At 47.3% G+C, this 15000-nt stretch overlaps 1 protein-coding gene across 1 annotated transcript in view; it reads right to left on the bottom strand.

Moving 5' to 3' along the window:
* LOC310780701 (chemokine-like protein TAFA-2) overlaps positions 1-15000 on the bottom strand; it is a gene marked incomplete at both ends in the record, with an annotated part of 174035 nt that overhangs the window by 114664 nt on the left and 44371 nt on the right. Inside the window, one exon of the mRNA XM_083641212.1 lies at positions 10235-10359. Coding sequence (XP_083497338.1) covers positions 10235-10359 — 125 coding nt within the window. The remainder of the gene's footprint in view (positions 1-10234; positions 10360-15000) is intronic.

Consider the following 15000-nt stretch of genomic DNA (forward strand, 5'->3'; position numbering starts at 1 on the left):
GTGACGTGAGAGAGGCGTGTGACGTGAGAGAGGCGTGTGATGTGAGAGAGGTGTGTGATGTGAGAGAGGCGTGTGACGTGAGAGAGGCGTGTGACGTGAGAGAGGCGTGTGACGTGAGAGAGGCGTGTGACGTGAGAGAGGCGTGTGATGTGAGAGAGGCGTGTGACGTGAGAGAGGCGTGTGACGTGAGAGAGGCGTGTGACGTGAGAGAGGCGTGTGACGTGAGAGAGGCGTGTGACGTGAGAGAGGCGTGTGATGTGAGAGAGGCGTGTGATGTGAGAGAGGCGTGTGACGTGAGAGAGGCGTGTGACGTGAGAGAGGCGTGTGACGTGAGAGAGGCGTGTGACGTGAGAGAGGCGTGTGACGTGAGAGAGGCGTGTGACGTGAGAGAGGCGTGTGACGTGAGAGAGGCGTGTGACGTGAGAGAGGCGTGTGACGTGAGAGAGGCGTGTGACGTGAGAGAGGCGTGTGACGTGAGAGAGGCGTGTGACGTGAGAGAGGTGTGTGATGTGAGAGAGGCGTGTGACGTGAGAGAGGCGTGTGACGTGAGAGAGGTGTGTGACGTGAGAGGCGTGTGACGTGAGAGAGGCGTGTGACGTGAGAGAGGTGTGTGACGTGAGAGGTGTGTGACGTGAAAGAGGCGTGTGACGTGAGAGAGGCATGTGACGTGAAAGAGGCATGTGACGTGAGAGAGGCATGTGACGTGAGAGAGGCGTGTGACGTGAGAGAGGCATGTGACGTGAGAGAGGCATGTGACGTGAAAGAGGCGTGTGACGTGAGAGAGGCGTGTGACGTGAGAGAGGCGTGTGACGTGAGAGAGGCGTGTGACGTGAGAGAGGCGTGTGACGTGAAAGAGGCGTGTGACGTGAGAGAGGCATGTGACGTGAGAGAGGCGTGTGACGTGAAAGAGGCGTGTGACGTGAGAGAGGCGTGTGACGTGAGAGAGGCGTGTGACGTGAGAGAGGCGTGTGACGTGAGAGAGGCGTGTGACGTGAGAGAGGCGTGTGACGTGAGAGAGGCGTGTGACGTGAAAGAGGCATGTGACGTGAGAGAGGCATGTGACGTGAGAGAGGCATGTGACGTGAAAGAGGCGTGTGACGTGAGAGAGGCGTGTGACGTGAGAGAGGCGTGTGACGTGAGAGAGGCGTGTGACGTGAGAGAGGCGTGTGACGTGAGAGAGGCGTGTGACGTGAAAGAGGCATGTGACGTGAGAGAGGCATGTGACGTGAGAGAGGCGTGTGACGTGAAAGAGGCGTGTGACGTGAGAGAGGCGTGTGACGTGAGAGAGGCGTGTGACGTGAGAGAGGCGTGTGACGTGAGAGAGGCATGTGACGTGAGAGAGGCGTGTGACGTGAGAGAGGCGTGTGACGTGAAAGAGGCATGTGACGTGAGAGAGGCATGTGACGTGAGAGAGGCGTGTGACGTGAGAGAGGCGTGTGACGTGAGAGAGGCGTGTGACGTGAGAGAGGCGTGTGACGTGAGAGAGGCGTGTGACGTGAGAGAGGGCGAGTTGCACTTTGCCGGCTGAGCGGAGGAGGAGAAGGGAAAGAATGTTTAATGAGCTCAGATCGCTATGGGAGAAGAACGCACGAGAGAGAGAGTTTCAGAGAGAGAGGGAGAGAGTTTCAGAGAGAGAGGGAGATATAGTGTTTCAGAGAGAGAGGGAGAGAGAGTGTGTTTCAGAGAGAGAGAGAGAGGGAGAGTGTTTCAGAGAAAGAGGGAGAGAGTGTTTCAGAGAGGGAGGGAGAGAGAGTGTGTTTCAGAGAGAGAGAGAGATGGAGTGTTTCAGAGAAAGAGGGAGAGAGTGTTTCAGAGAGAGAGGGAGAGATAGTGTTTCAGAGACAGAGGGAGAGAGAGAGAGTGTTTCAGAGAGGGAGGGAGAGAGAGTGTTTCAGAGAGAGAGAGTTTCAGAGAGAGAGGGAGAGAGTGTTTCAGAGAGAGAGGGAGAGAGTGTTTCAGAGAGAGAGGGAGAGATAGTGTTTCAGAGAGAGCGTGTGTTTCAGAGAAAGAGGGAGAGAGTGTTTCAGAGAGGGAGGGAGAGAGAGTGTGTTTCAGAGAGAGAGAGTGTGTTTCAGAGAAAGAGGGAGAGAGTGTTTCAGAGAGGGAGGGAGAGAGAGTGTGTTTCAGAGAGAGAGTGTGTTTCAGAGAAAGAGAGAGTGTGTGTTTCAGAGAAAGAGGGAGAGAGTGTTTCAGAGAGGGAGGGAGAGAGTGTTTCAGAGAGAGAGGGAGAGAGTGTTTCAGAGAGAGAGGGAGAGTGTGTTTCAGAGAGAGAGGGAGAGAGTGTTTCAGAGAGAGAGAGAGGGAGAGAGAGTGTTTCAGAGAGGGAGGGAGAGAGTGTTTCAGAGAGAGAGGGAGAGAGTGTTTCAGAGAGGGAGGGAGAGAGTGTTTCAGAGAGAGAGGGAGAGAGTGTTTCAGAGAGGGAGGGAGAGAGTGTTTCAGAGAGAGAGGGAGAGAGTGTTTCAGAGAGAGAGGGAGAGTGTGTTTCAGAGAGAGAGAGAGAGAGTGTTTCAGAGAGAGAGAGAGGGAGAGAGAGTGTTTCAGAGAGAGAGAGAGTGTGTTTCAGAGAGAGAGAGAGGGAGAGAGAGTGTTTCAGAGAGAGAGAGAGGGAGAGAGAGTGTTTCAGAGAGAGAGAGAGGGAGAGAGAGTGTTTCAGAGAGAGAGAGAGTGTGTTTCAGAGAGAGAGAGAGGGAGAGAGAGTGTTTCAGAGAGAGAGAGAGGGAGAGAGAGTGTTTCAGAGAGAGAGAGAGGGAGAGAGAGTGTTTCAGAGAGAGAGAGAGTGTGTTTCAGAGAAAGAGGGAGAGAGTGTTTCAGAGAGGGAGGGAGAGAGTGTTTCAGAGAAAGAGGGAGAGGGAGAGAGAGAGAGAGAGAAAGTGGGAGAGAGAGTGTTTCAGAGAGAGAGGGAGAAAGTGTTTCAGAGAGAGAGAGAGGGAGAGAAAGTGTTTCAGAGAGAGAGAGAGAGAGAGCACTCTCCCCTCCTCCGACCACGCCTGCAATCTATTATTTAGGCAGAAAACAAAGGTCCGCACCCAACCATGAATAATGGAGGCTGAGAAGGGAGAGGGTTAGAAACAGAGACATACAGGGACGAGAGGTGAGTGTCTCTCTCTCTCTCTCTCTCTCTCTCTCTCTCTCTCTCACTCACTCACTCACTCACTCACACACACACACACACACACACACACACACACACACACACACACACACACACACCATGACAGACAGCTCAGTGCCTGCTCAGGTCAGGTAGAGAGGTGTAGAGAAGCCAACAAGTGCCAAGGGGGGCCGAGCAGAAAGATAGACGGACCATGCACGCACGTGCGCCCACGCACACCCACATACACACACCACACACACACATACACATACACACACCACACCCACACACACACACACACCACACACACACACATACACACACAGCACACGCATACACACACACCACATGCACACACACCACATGCACACACCACACACACCACACCACATGCACACACACCACATGCACATACACACACCACACACACCACACCACATGCACATACACACACCACACACACACACACCACACACACACACACACACCACACACACACACACACACACACACACACACCACACACACACACACACACTGAGGATACAGACGAAGTGGTGGGCGCAGCGCGGCCCCCAGGCTTCAGGCCTCAGGCTCTCTCTTGTACTGTAGCAAATTCAAAAGAAGCAGCTCTAAAACTCATGGAAAACAATTCTGGGCATCACTCAAAGTAAAAAGATAAATAAATAATCAAATTGAGCATCGCTGTAGTTCAGGCAGGTCACGAATGTCAAGCCCATCTTAAACCCAGCCTATAGGGCTGTTCGATTTTGCCTAAATGTTTTATTAACGATTATTTTCTCTCAAAACTCGATTTTCAATTTCGATTTCAATTTTTTTATACTATTATATGTCTCTAAACATTTGTTGCCCTGAAGAGCTCTTTTTCTATCTCTTTTTTTCATAAGTGACAAATTACGCTTTTACTCTGAAGGCAGAACAACCCAACTTCCTGTTTTAGCCTAACTTGCTATGCCTAACTTCCTGGCTGTTGCTTGTAGTCACAGCCTCCAGAGAGACTTTACAGCGGGGAGAAGGGACGAGTAAGCAGCACGCGTACATGAGAGAGAGCCGCCCTGCCGTAACGTAATTACCCTACTTAACACGTTCACTGCCATTGACGAGATATCTCGGCTTATGAAATCCAACGGTTGACTGCCAATGACGAGATATCTCGGCTTAAAAAAAAAAAAAAAAAAATTTGACGGTGGGACGTGGATCAACGCTCCCCACGTCTCCTATAAAAATATTGGAGCCACCGAACGTGTACAACCCATTCCACTGACCCACTAAGTGGCGACAGTGCTCTCCAAACTAGAGGAAGGCAAGCAAAAAGCAGTGTGAGGAAGCCATTCTCATGAAAATGGATTGGCGAAAACGCTTTCGCTTTCGCGTTTGGGAGCTGGCGGGGGGGGATTGCAAATTTGCATAATAGATTATGGGTGCAAGACACTTTGAAACACGCAGCATAAATAAGACCAGAATCGCAAAAGCTTCATCAAAGCTCTCAACCGAAACCGCAAGAAACGAGCGAGCCCATATCCAGACTTGCCGAGCGGCCGCCAGCAGACAGGAGCAGCAGCAAAGCAGTGAGCCTGGTGACGCGAGGTTACAGCAGCAGCAGCAACGAGCTTGTGACACGCCCGCTGCAGCCAAGAAGAACACACACGGAGGGAGGAGTTTGAAGGAGAGGGGTGTTTCCTGCTGTTATGGAGGAAATTACTGTTCAAAACTATTGTTTAGATGTCTGACGTCTTACTGATGCCAAAAATGAATGGTTAAAGTGACTGTTCTATCGAATTTCACAAAAAGCCGTTTATCTCAGAATAAATTTTCAGACGCTGAAACCATGCTGTATTCAACTGCTAATGCTTACATAACTACTAACTCTACAAACTAACTCTTTTAGACAGAGAAAGCACACATTCTATTAGTTCTTTTGAGATATTGTGTGTTCACAAAATCCTAACAGAAACGAATCCTCGGCTCTTGAAAGATGAGCCAGAATCCTCAAAAAAAAAACTTGGCAGAAGCTAACTACAGTATTGAAAAACGGCTGGCAGTGAATGTGTTAACACATTGACTGCCAGCCGTTTTTATGCCTCCGCCGGCGAAGCCAGGCCGAAGGCATTATGGATCCGGGTTGTCCGTCCGTACGGCCGGCCGTCCGTACGTCCGTACGGATGTTTGTTAACGCGATATCTGAGGAACGCCTTGATGGAATTTCATCAGATTCGCCTTAAACATTCACTTAGGCTCAAGGATGATCTGATTAGATTTTGGTGGTCAAAGGTCAAAGGTCAAGGTCACTGTGACCTCTCGAACGCCATTTTCAAGCTTGTTAACGCGATATCTGAGGAACGCCTTGACGGAATTTCATCAGATTCGCCTTAAACATTCACTTAGGCTCAAGGATGATCTGATTAGATTTTGGTGGTCAAAGGTCAAAGGTCAAGGTCACTGTGACCTCTCGAACGCCATTTTCAAGCTTGTTAACGCGATATCTGAGGAACGCCTTGACGGAATTTCATCAGATTCGCCTTAAACATTCACTTAGGCTCAAGGATGATCTGATTACATTTTGGTGGTCAAAGGTCAAAGGTCAAGGTCACTGTGACCTCTCGAACGCCATTTTCAAGCTTGTTAACGCGATATCTGAGGAACGCCTGGACGGAATTTCATCAGATTCGCCTTAAACATTCACTTAGACTCAAGGATGATCTGATTAGATTTTGGTGGTCAAAGGTCAAAGGTCAAGGTCACTGTGACCTCTCGAACACCATTTTCAAGCTTGTTAACGCGATATCTGAGGAACGCCTGGACGCAATTTCATCAGATTCGCCTTAAACATTCACTTAGGCTCAAGGATGATCTGATTAGATTTTGGTGGTCAAAGGTCAAGGTCACTGTGACCTCTCGAACGCCATTTTCAAGCTTGTTAACGCCATATCTGAGGAACGCCTGGACGGAATTTCATCAGATTCGCCTTAAACATTCACTTAGGCTCAAGGATGATCTGATTACATTTTGGTGGTCAAAGGTCAAAGGTCAAGGTCACTGTGACCTCTCGAACGCCATTTTCAAGCTTGTTAACGCGATATCTGAGGAACGCCTGGACGGAATTTCATCAGATTCGCCTTAAACATTCACTTAGACTCAAGGATGATCTGATTAGATTTTGGTGGTCAAAGGTCAAAGGTCAAGGTCACTGTGACCTCTCCAACACCATTTTCAAGCTTGTTCACGCGATATCTGAGGAACGCCTGGACGGAATTTCATCAGATTCGCCTTAAACATTCACTTAGGCTCAAGGATGATCTGATTAGATTTTGGTGGTCAAAGGTCAAGGTCACTGTGACCTCTCCAACGCCATTTTCAAGCTTGTTAACGCGATATCTGAGGAACGCCTGGACGGAATTTCATCACATTCACCTTAAACATTCAATTAGGCTCAAGGATGATCTGATTAGATTTTGGTGGTCAAAGGTCAAAGGTCAAGGTCACTGTGACCTCTCAAATGCCATTTTCAAGCTTGTTAACGCGATATCTGAGGAACGCCTGGACGGAATTTCATCAGATTCGCCTTAAACATTCACTTAGGCTCAAGGATGAACTGATTCCATTTTGGTTATCAAAGGTCAAAGGTCAAGGTCACAATGACCTAACAAATGCCATTTTCAAGCTCGGTAACGCCATATCTCAGTAACACCTTGACTAAATTTCTTCACATTTGGCTCAAATATCCAATTCTGCAAAGAAACGCCTTGATGCAATTTCTTCCAATTTGGCTCCAACATCCACTTGGACTCAAGAATGAACTAATGGCGGAGGCATAAGTCCGCGTTGCGGTCGTTCTAGTTTTTTTACTGTAGGTAGCTTCTGCCAGGCCTTTTTTTGAGGATTCTGGCTCATTTTACAAGAGCCGAGCATAATTTTCTGGTTGGACTTTGTGAACACAAAGTTCAGAAAAGTACTAATAGAATGTGTGCTTTCTCTGTCTAAAAGAGTTAGTTTGTAGAGTTAGTAGTTATGTAGATATTAGCCGTTGAGTACAGCATGGTTTCAGCGTCTGGAAATTTATTCAGAGATAAATGGCTTTTTGTGAAATTCGATAGAACAGTCACTTTAACCATTCATTTTTGGCATCAGTAAGACCGTCAGACATTCTAAACAATAGTTTTGAACAGTAATTTCCTCCATAACAGCAGGAAACACCCCTCTCATTCAAACTCCTCCCTCCGTGTGTCTTCTCCTCCTTCCTCCTGGCTCTACAGCGGGCGTGTCAGAAGCGCGTTGCTGCCGCCTGCCTGCCTGCCTGCGTGCCTGCCTGCCTGCTTGCCTGCGTGCGGACGCTCCTTGTGCGAGTCAAGATGGGCCGGGGAATGCGTGGGCGATGGGCAGATGTTGATTCTGGCCTTTCTGAGGTGTTTCAAAGTGTGTTTCACCTATAATCTATTTTGCAAATCGCTCTCCGCTCTCTGTGTGCTGCTGCCTGCGCGGCCGCTCTCGGGCAAGACAAGTCTGGATTACTGTAAAATCGCCTCGCCATTTCCTTGAATGGCTTGCTCCCGCGGCAGTTTTTTCTTTGATTTCGCTCATCTGGGGGAGCACTGTCAACACTTAGTGGGTCGGTAAAATAGATTATACACATTCAATACCTCCAATAATTGTATAGGAGACGTAAAAGGGATTGATCAACGCCCCACCGTCAAAAAAAAAAAAACGATTTTTTTTTGACGTATCAATACGTCGCTGGCAGTCAACGGTTGGATTCTGCTTGACGTATCAATACGTCGTTGGCAGTTAACGTGTTAAAGTAAAAATCGATTTTACGATTTTCATTTTTTTAACATCGTCCTAACTAATTAATTCGATTACGATTCAAAATCGATTTATCGAGCAGCCCTAACCCAGCCCACAGCTGATTAGGAGATGATCTCAAACCCAGCCCACATCAGCTGACTGCTCAGCTGACGCATTCGATTGGCTCAACTCAAACAGGGCGCACTCTTTAATTCTGCTCCAGTCTGCTGCCTAACATGGCTGCTTCATCTGCAAGCTGTTTGCAACGCACCTCCTCCCCAGCTCCTCCTTTCATGCTGTGTCTGACTTAAAATAATGTCATTTCTGTTGTCATTGTTGCTGGCTCTGTTCTGTATCTGGGGGTCTTTTGTTGCTCTCCTTGCCTTAAGGCTATTCCATGTTGCTCATGGAGGGGCAAGGAGCTCCCAGAATCTGCTGCTGCCGCTCTCCAGAACAGAGCCATACCGCCAAATAGAACTCATGCTAATAAAAGCTTTAAATTGATCTCAGTGGTCTTGTGTTTTGGACTAAAGTGGTCCTGACTGAACTGTTTTAATGATCACGTTGTAAACCATTGGGTGGGTTTTTCTTCAGAAGTCACCAAGAGCCATAGTATATTATACAGCTGTACTTTCTGGAGCTCCAAGAACGCGCATCTAGGCCACAGGAGGCCTTTGTGCCCGGTCAACGCCGCTTCCTTTTTAGAGTAGGTCGTGTCACCAAAGTCTATGACCACCGAACTGTGTGAGCGCAGAAGGTGCTGCTGGCTGCAGGACAGTGACCCCTGCTGTCAGAAATGGTGAAATAATGGTTTGTTTTTCCATAAGAAGCAGTGCGCTCACACATGTCGGCCATGACACGTACATACATGAGTAAACCCTTCAAAATGCTTCATGCTGGTGAGCAGCTTACATTCAAATGAATGGACGGTCATTTTCAATCTCTGATCCAGCTCTTCTGAGCCGAGTGCGAGTGCACAGCTGGGCTTAAAAAAGTCAGTCTTAACTGTTACGCCGGTCTTAGCTACGCCCGGCTTTGTGATTTGAATTTACACAGAGTGCACCAAGCCTGACTTACCACGGTCGTAGCTGCGCCCGGTCTTTAGGCTGCGGACGTGCGCGTTCACGTGAATACGTGCTTGTTGCCAAGCAACACACTTCTCTCAGACGAGCTCGAGACAGCTAACAGACAGCTCCAACTTACAGAGTTGTATTGAAAGCATAGCAACGTTCTCGCAGCTAAATTTGAGTTGATGAAGTCAGGAAGAAATGGAAAGATCTTCCGACGCATCAGCTTTTAAAAATCCGCCGACAAGCGGAGGTCCTGCGCCCAAAACGTCCATTTACAGCACATATCGATGGATATTTTTTTTAGAAGATTCCCCCGCATCACAGGACTGAACGGCACTGACAGCACAGAGCTGTCAGTCCCGACAGCGCAGATCAAGATGAGACAGCAGTCAGTGAGTAGCCTTGGGTGTAACTTTTACGCCTGCTCCATACCAGACGTAAAAGTTACACCCAGGCGCAGCGCATACAGGGCTTAAGACTACATGGTGCACTAGTCATAACATTAAGTTAGTCGTAACTTTGAGTTCTAAGTCGGCGTACGCCCAGCTGGTGCACTCAGCTCCTGATGCATCCATGGTGAAGCAGGACATAAACGTATAGGACAGTCAGTCACTGCTCCAGTGTTGTTTCTGCCATGAGACAGATAGTGTGCCAGTCACATGCCAGCAAGCAGGGCAAGTGGGGGTGAAGGGAATTGTGAGGTTTGTGTATGTGTGTGTGTGTGTGTGTGTGTGTGTGTGTGTGTGTGTCTGTGTGTGTGTGTGCGTGTGCGTGCGCGTGTGTGTGTGTGTGTGTGTGTGTGTGTGTGTGTGCCTGTGTGCCTGTGTGCCTGTGTGTGTGTGTGTGTGTGTGTGTGTGTGTGTGTGTGTGTGTGCGTGCGTGCGTGTGTGTGTGTCCGTCTGTGTATCTGTGTTGTTGGCCTTGTTCTGCTTCCGCAGAGAACGTTTGATGTTGGATCCAAGACGGGCGAGAGAGTGAGAGAGGGACGAGTTGGGGGAGAAAAAATATGAGAGAGAGAGAGAGAGAGAGAGAGAGAGAGAGAGAGAGAGAGAGAGAGAGAGAGAGAGAGAGAGAGGCGAGTTGGGGAGGGGAGAGAGAGAGAGAGAACAGAGAAGAGATGTGAACACTGTGGAGGGGAAGTGGGTCACACAGCGGTGGGTCTGACCGTGTGTGTGTGTGTGTGTGTGCGCGTCTGTGTGTGTGTGTGTGTGTGTGCATGCGTGACGCAATGAAGGCTCAGAGAGAGAGAGAGAGAGAGTATATTAACCTTTGTGGTCTTGACTTTGTTGCCTGTGCTGCAGCTCCATCCTGTGAGGTCTGGGAGAACTTTACACTCCTCTCCTTCCATACATGGCTGCATCTGACACCACCACTTCTGGGCCACAATGGAGGCTTCAGAGAGAGAGAGAGAGAGAGAGAGATCCACAGAGAGAGAGAGAGAGCATGTGAGTATGCATACAGTGTGCCTAAATATGAAGGTCTTCTGTATGACTTCCTACATCAGTGACATCATCATCATCAGCTGAATGATGAACCCAAAACAAGCTACAGAGTCTAGTGTTGTGTTTAGTCCATGTGGTATTTGGTATTCACGTCTTTGTGGACATTCACAAATCACAAATTCACAAGTTCCATTTGAAGGCAGCATACTAAGGGCGTGGCTTCCCACACCATGGGTGATGACATCATCACCGGAGACATCACAATTGCTCGACGAGTGACTTCACTGATGACATCATTCCTACAAACCACTACTGATTACTATGTAGAAAAAGCGTTATTAAATGTACTGTATAGTAAAGTGTTGCCTTAAATCATACAAGGCACACAATTAATCTAGCGTTAATAATAGCGGGGGGAGAAAAAAAAACTTTCAGCATGTAAAGAATAGTTCCTTCAAATGATGGGTAAAATAGTATAGTATAGTATTGTCTCATCCTAGTTGATATGGTGAGTGACACCAGAGGTGCTTTTAATACTTCAGTGGTGATGACTGAATATCTACTTAGGCCATGTTCACACTAGGAGGCCAAATCCGATTTGTGAACTTTAACGACCTATTAATGATTCTATCCAGATTGGTTTTATGAGTCTGGACTCTCCAAATCTGATTTGTGTCACTTGTCCCAAACCACATAATGGAGGTAGTTTCCAATCTGCTTTCGACTGATGTGACTTCAGTGTGGACGCGCTGATCACCCAAATCAGATTTGAGAATGTGTTTTGCAGGGGCCGGGGACATGAAGAGCAGAGAGCAGACATGCAAACACTGCCAGAAACATTGTATGTTGGCTCAATGGCTCATTGTATCTGGACACACAGATTCGACTTGAACACTTGCCCAAATCAGATTTGTGGCAGTGCGCAGACACACTCCCAAATCAGATTTGGGAAACCAATCAGGATAATGATGATTAATGACTTTAGCAGAAAATCAGATTTGCCTGTAATGTGAACATGGCCTTACTGTAGTTACAGCTTTAGTGTTACTTGGTACAGCAATTCATTATCCCTACCTGGTAGTGTATTAGGGTGTTTGTAAAAGCAAGTGTGATGATAAATTAATATGGACTATTATGTTTTAATGCAGAACAGTCCTCTAGCAGAAACTCCGCCCAAAGGCAGAACTAACAGTGTGGAGTATGATGTCATGACGTGGCACACTTCATGGCCTGGAGGCAGAATGAGATGGTGTCTTTGTGAGCACGGTAACAGTAAGTAGCCCAGGGGGACTTCCCAGCTACACGGCTACGTCTTCCAGCTGAGGATTGTCAGCAGTACTACTGTGAAACAAAGCTCGTCTATGCGTAAGAAGAGCCCCAAACTAACACTGAGTCTACAAAATCAACCTTTCATTCACTGTCAACAAAGCAGCTCCAGAGAGATGCACTTTCTGCACATTCCAGCGTCGCTGTCGGTTTATGTTCACGTAATATTGAAGGAGCTGCTCAATACGGTAGGAAGAGCGCCTACATTTTATTTGATGGAGTATTTTCAATATTCTGCTTCTCAGTTAGGGATACATCATGTTATATTAGATTTTCTTTCTTCATCACTGAACTGTTAGTTTGGTTGGTTGTGAGGTATAAAGATTACTGTTCGGATTTCGGATGAGATTTGTTTCTCATTCTGGGACTTGTTCTGTTTTGCTTGCCTGGTCAAAACTTACTGATCAGCCTGGTCAAACCTTACTGATCCATCTGGTCAAACCTTACTGATCAGCCTGGTCAAACCTTACTGATCCATCTGGTCAAACCTTACTGATCAGCCTGGTCAAACCTTACTGATCAGCCTGGTCAAACCTTACTGATCCATCTGGTCAAACCTTACTGATCAGCCTGGTCAAACCTTACTGATCAGCCTGGTCAAACCTTACTGATCAGTCTGGTCAAACCTTACTGATCAGCCTGGTCAAAACTTACTGATCAGCCTGGTCAAACCTTACTGATCCATCTGGTCAAACCTTACTGATCAGCCTGGTCAAACCTTACTGGTCAGCCTGGTCAAACCTTACTGGTCAGCCTGGTCAAACCTTACTGATCAGCCTGGTCAAACCTTACTGGTCAGCCTGGTCAAACCTTACTGATCCATCTGGTCAAACCTTACTGATCAGCCTGGTCAAACCTTACTGGTCAGCCTGGTCAAACCTTACTGATCAGCCTGGTCAAACCTTACTGGTCAGCCTGGTCAAACCTTACTGGTCAGCCTGGTCAAACCTTACTGATCCATCTGGTCAAACCTTACTGATCAGCCTGGTCAAACCTTACTGATCAGTCTGGTCAAACCTTACTGATCAGCCTGGTCAAAACTTACTGATCAGTCTGGTCAAACCTTACTGATCAGCCTGGTCAAAACTTACTGATCAGTCTGGTCAAACCTTACTGATCAGTCTGGTCAAACCTTACTGATCAGCCTGGTCAAACCTTACTGATCAGCCTGGTCAAAACTTACTGATCAGTCTGGTCAAACCTTACTGATCAGTCTGGTCAAACCTTACTGATCAGCCTGGTCAAACCTTACTGATCAGCCTGGTCAAACCTTACTGATCAGCCTGGTCAAACCTTACTGATCAGCCTGGTCAAACCTGACTGATCAGCCTGGTCAAACCTTACTGATCAGCCTGGTCAAACCTTACTGATCAGCCTGGTCAAACCTGACTGATCAGCCTGGTCAAACCTTACTGATCAGCCTGGTCAAACCTTACTGATCAGCCTGGTCAAACCTTACTGATCAGTCTGGTCAAACCTTACTGATCAGCCTGGTCAAACCTTACTGATCAGCCTGGTCAAACCTTACTGATCAGCCTGGTCAAACCTTACTGATCAGCCTGGTCAAACCTTACTGATCAGCCTGGTCAAAACTTACTGATCAGCCTGGTCAAACCTTACTGATCAGCCTGGTCAAACCTTACTGATCAGCCTGGTCAAACCTTACTGATCAGCCTGGTCAAACCTTACTGATCAGCCTGGTCAAACCTTACTGGTCAGCCTGGTCAAACCTTACTGATCAGCCTGGTCAAACCTGACTGATCAGCCTGGTCAAACCTTACTGATCAGCCTGGTCAAACCTTACTGATCAGCCTGGTCAAACCTTACTGATCAGCCTGGTCAAACCTTACTGATCAGCCTGGTCAAACCTTACTGATCAGCCTGGTCAAACCTTACTGATCAGCCTGGTCAAACCTGACTGATCAGCCTGGTCAAACCTTACTGATCAGCCTGGTCAAACCTTACTGATCAACCTGGTCAAACCTTACTGATCAGCCTGGTCAAACCTTACTGGTCAGCCTGGTCAAACCTTACTGGTCACGTGAACTGGCCTCCAGCCCATCCACAGTGATTTCAGTGGGAGGGAGTACTTGCCTTGACAGACAGACTCCTTCAGCCAATCAGCGTTGCCATATCTAAATCAAATCCACTCAAAATAATGACGAAAATGTATTTTCCACCGAGAAACTCCGCTGGTGCATAATCTTGTTCTTGTTTAATTGTTATTGAATATATTCTGTAATAACTGCACTTATGACTGTGCAAACGTTAACGTTAACTTTACCGCTTGCTTCAGCAGACGCCATTATTGTTTTGCCAGTGGCAGATTTCTCTATGCCACACTCTATGCAAAATAATAACAACAACAATCATTTGCAATATTTATGATGACATTATGTTCATGCCGTTCAGCAGTTTCTTTCAGGCAAATCAGATTTGCTTGAACTTATTGACAGGAAACGTAGAGTACAGGACAGGAGAGCAGGGAAGGTGGGAGTGACAGCTTTCAGTCTGTCTCATTCTGTCCCATCTATTTCTATCAGCTTTCAGTCTGTCTCGTTCTGTCCCATCTATTTCTATCAGGCGCTCCGCTGACGTGGTGTTTGGCTGCCGGCACACTACAGTAACATGCTGCCAACATGCTGCCAAGACAATACTGACAGCTGTGACTTGACTGTCAAATCCAAGTCTGCTCCAGTCAATCATGCCACTTCTCCGTCAATCATGCCACTTCTCCGTCAATCATGCCACTTCTCCCCTCTTATTAAAGTGGATGGATGGCAATGGCAGATGCTCCACACTGAGAGATGTCGCTACTGTATGCTGTGTGCACTGAGATGTTACATACAGTGTGACTTCTGGTTCAAATCATTCTCAGCTTGGTGTTATCCTGCACAAAGTACTACATGTATGGGATTACTACATCAGGACACTTTCAACTATACACAGGAAGTACTATCAACTATACACAGGAAGTACTATCAACTATACACAGGAAGTACTAAATATTGACCTTTATCCACCTTATTTTTCAATGCCCCACTGTAAAAAATAATTGTGGGTACAAGGTCCGGTTTAACGTGACTTATTGTTGCAGCTTGCCATTTCCTTTGTTATACTCTGCTGCAGACCCGAATTATAAACCGGAAACTGGAGGACGTTATAAAAGTTATAAATATAGTCACGTTATAAACGACTAACCAACGCTGGGGGTCCGTATGGAAACAGTGTTACTCGAAATGGTTAAAAGTTAAATCAATTTGGT

This window comes from Poromitra crassiceps, assembly GCF_964638095.1.
Source record: "Poromitra crassiceps genome assembly, chromosome: 8".
Taxonomy (NCBI): domain Eukaryota; kingdom Metazoa; phylum Chordata; class Actinopteri; order Beryciformes; family Melamphaidae; genus Poromitra; species Poromitra crassiceps.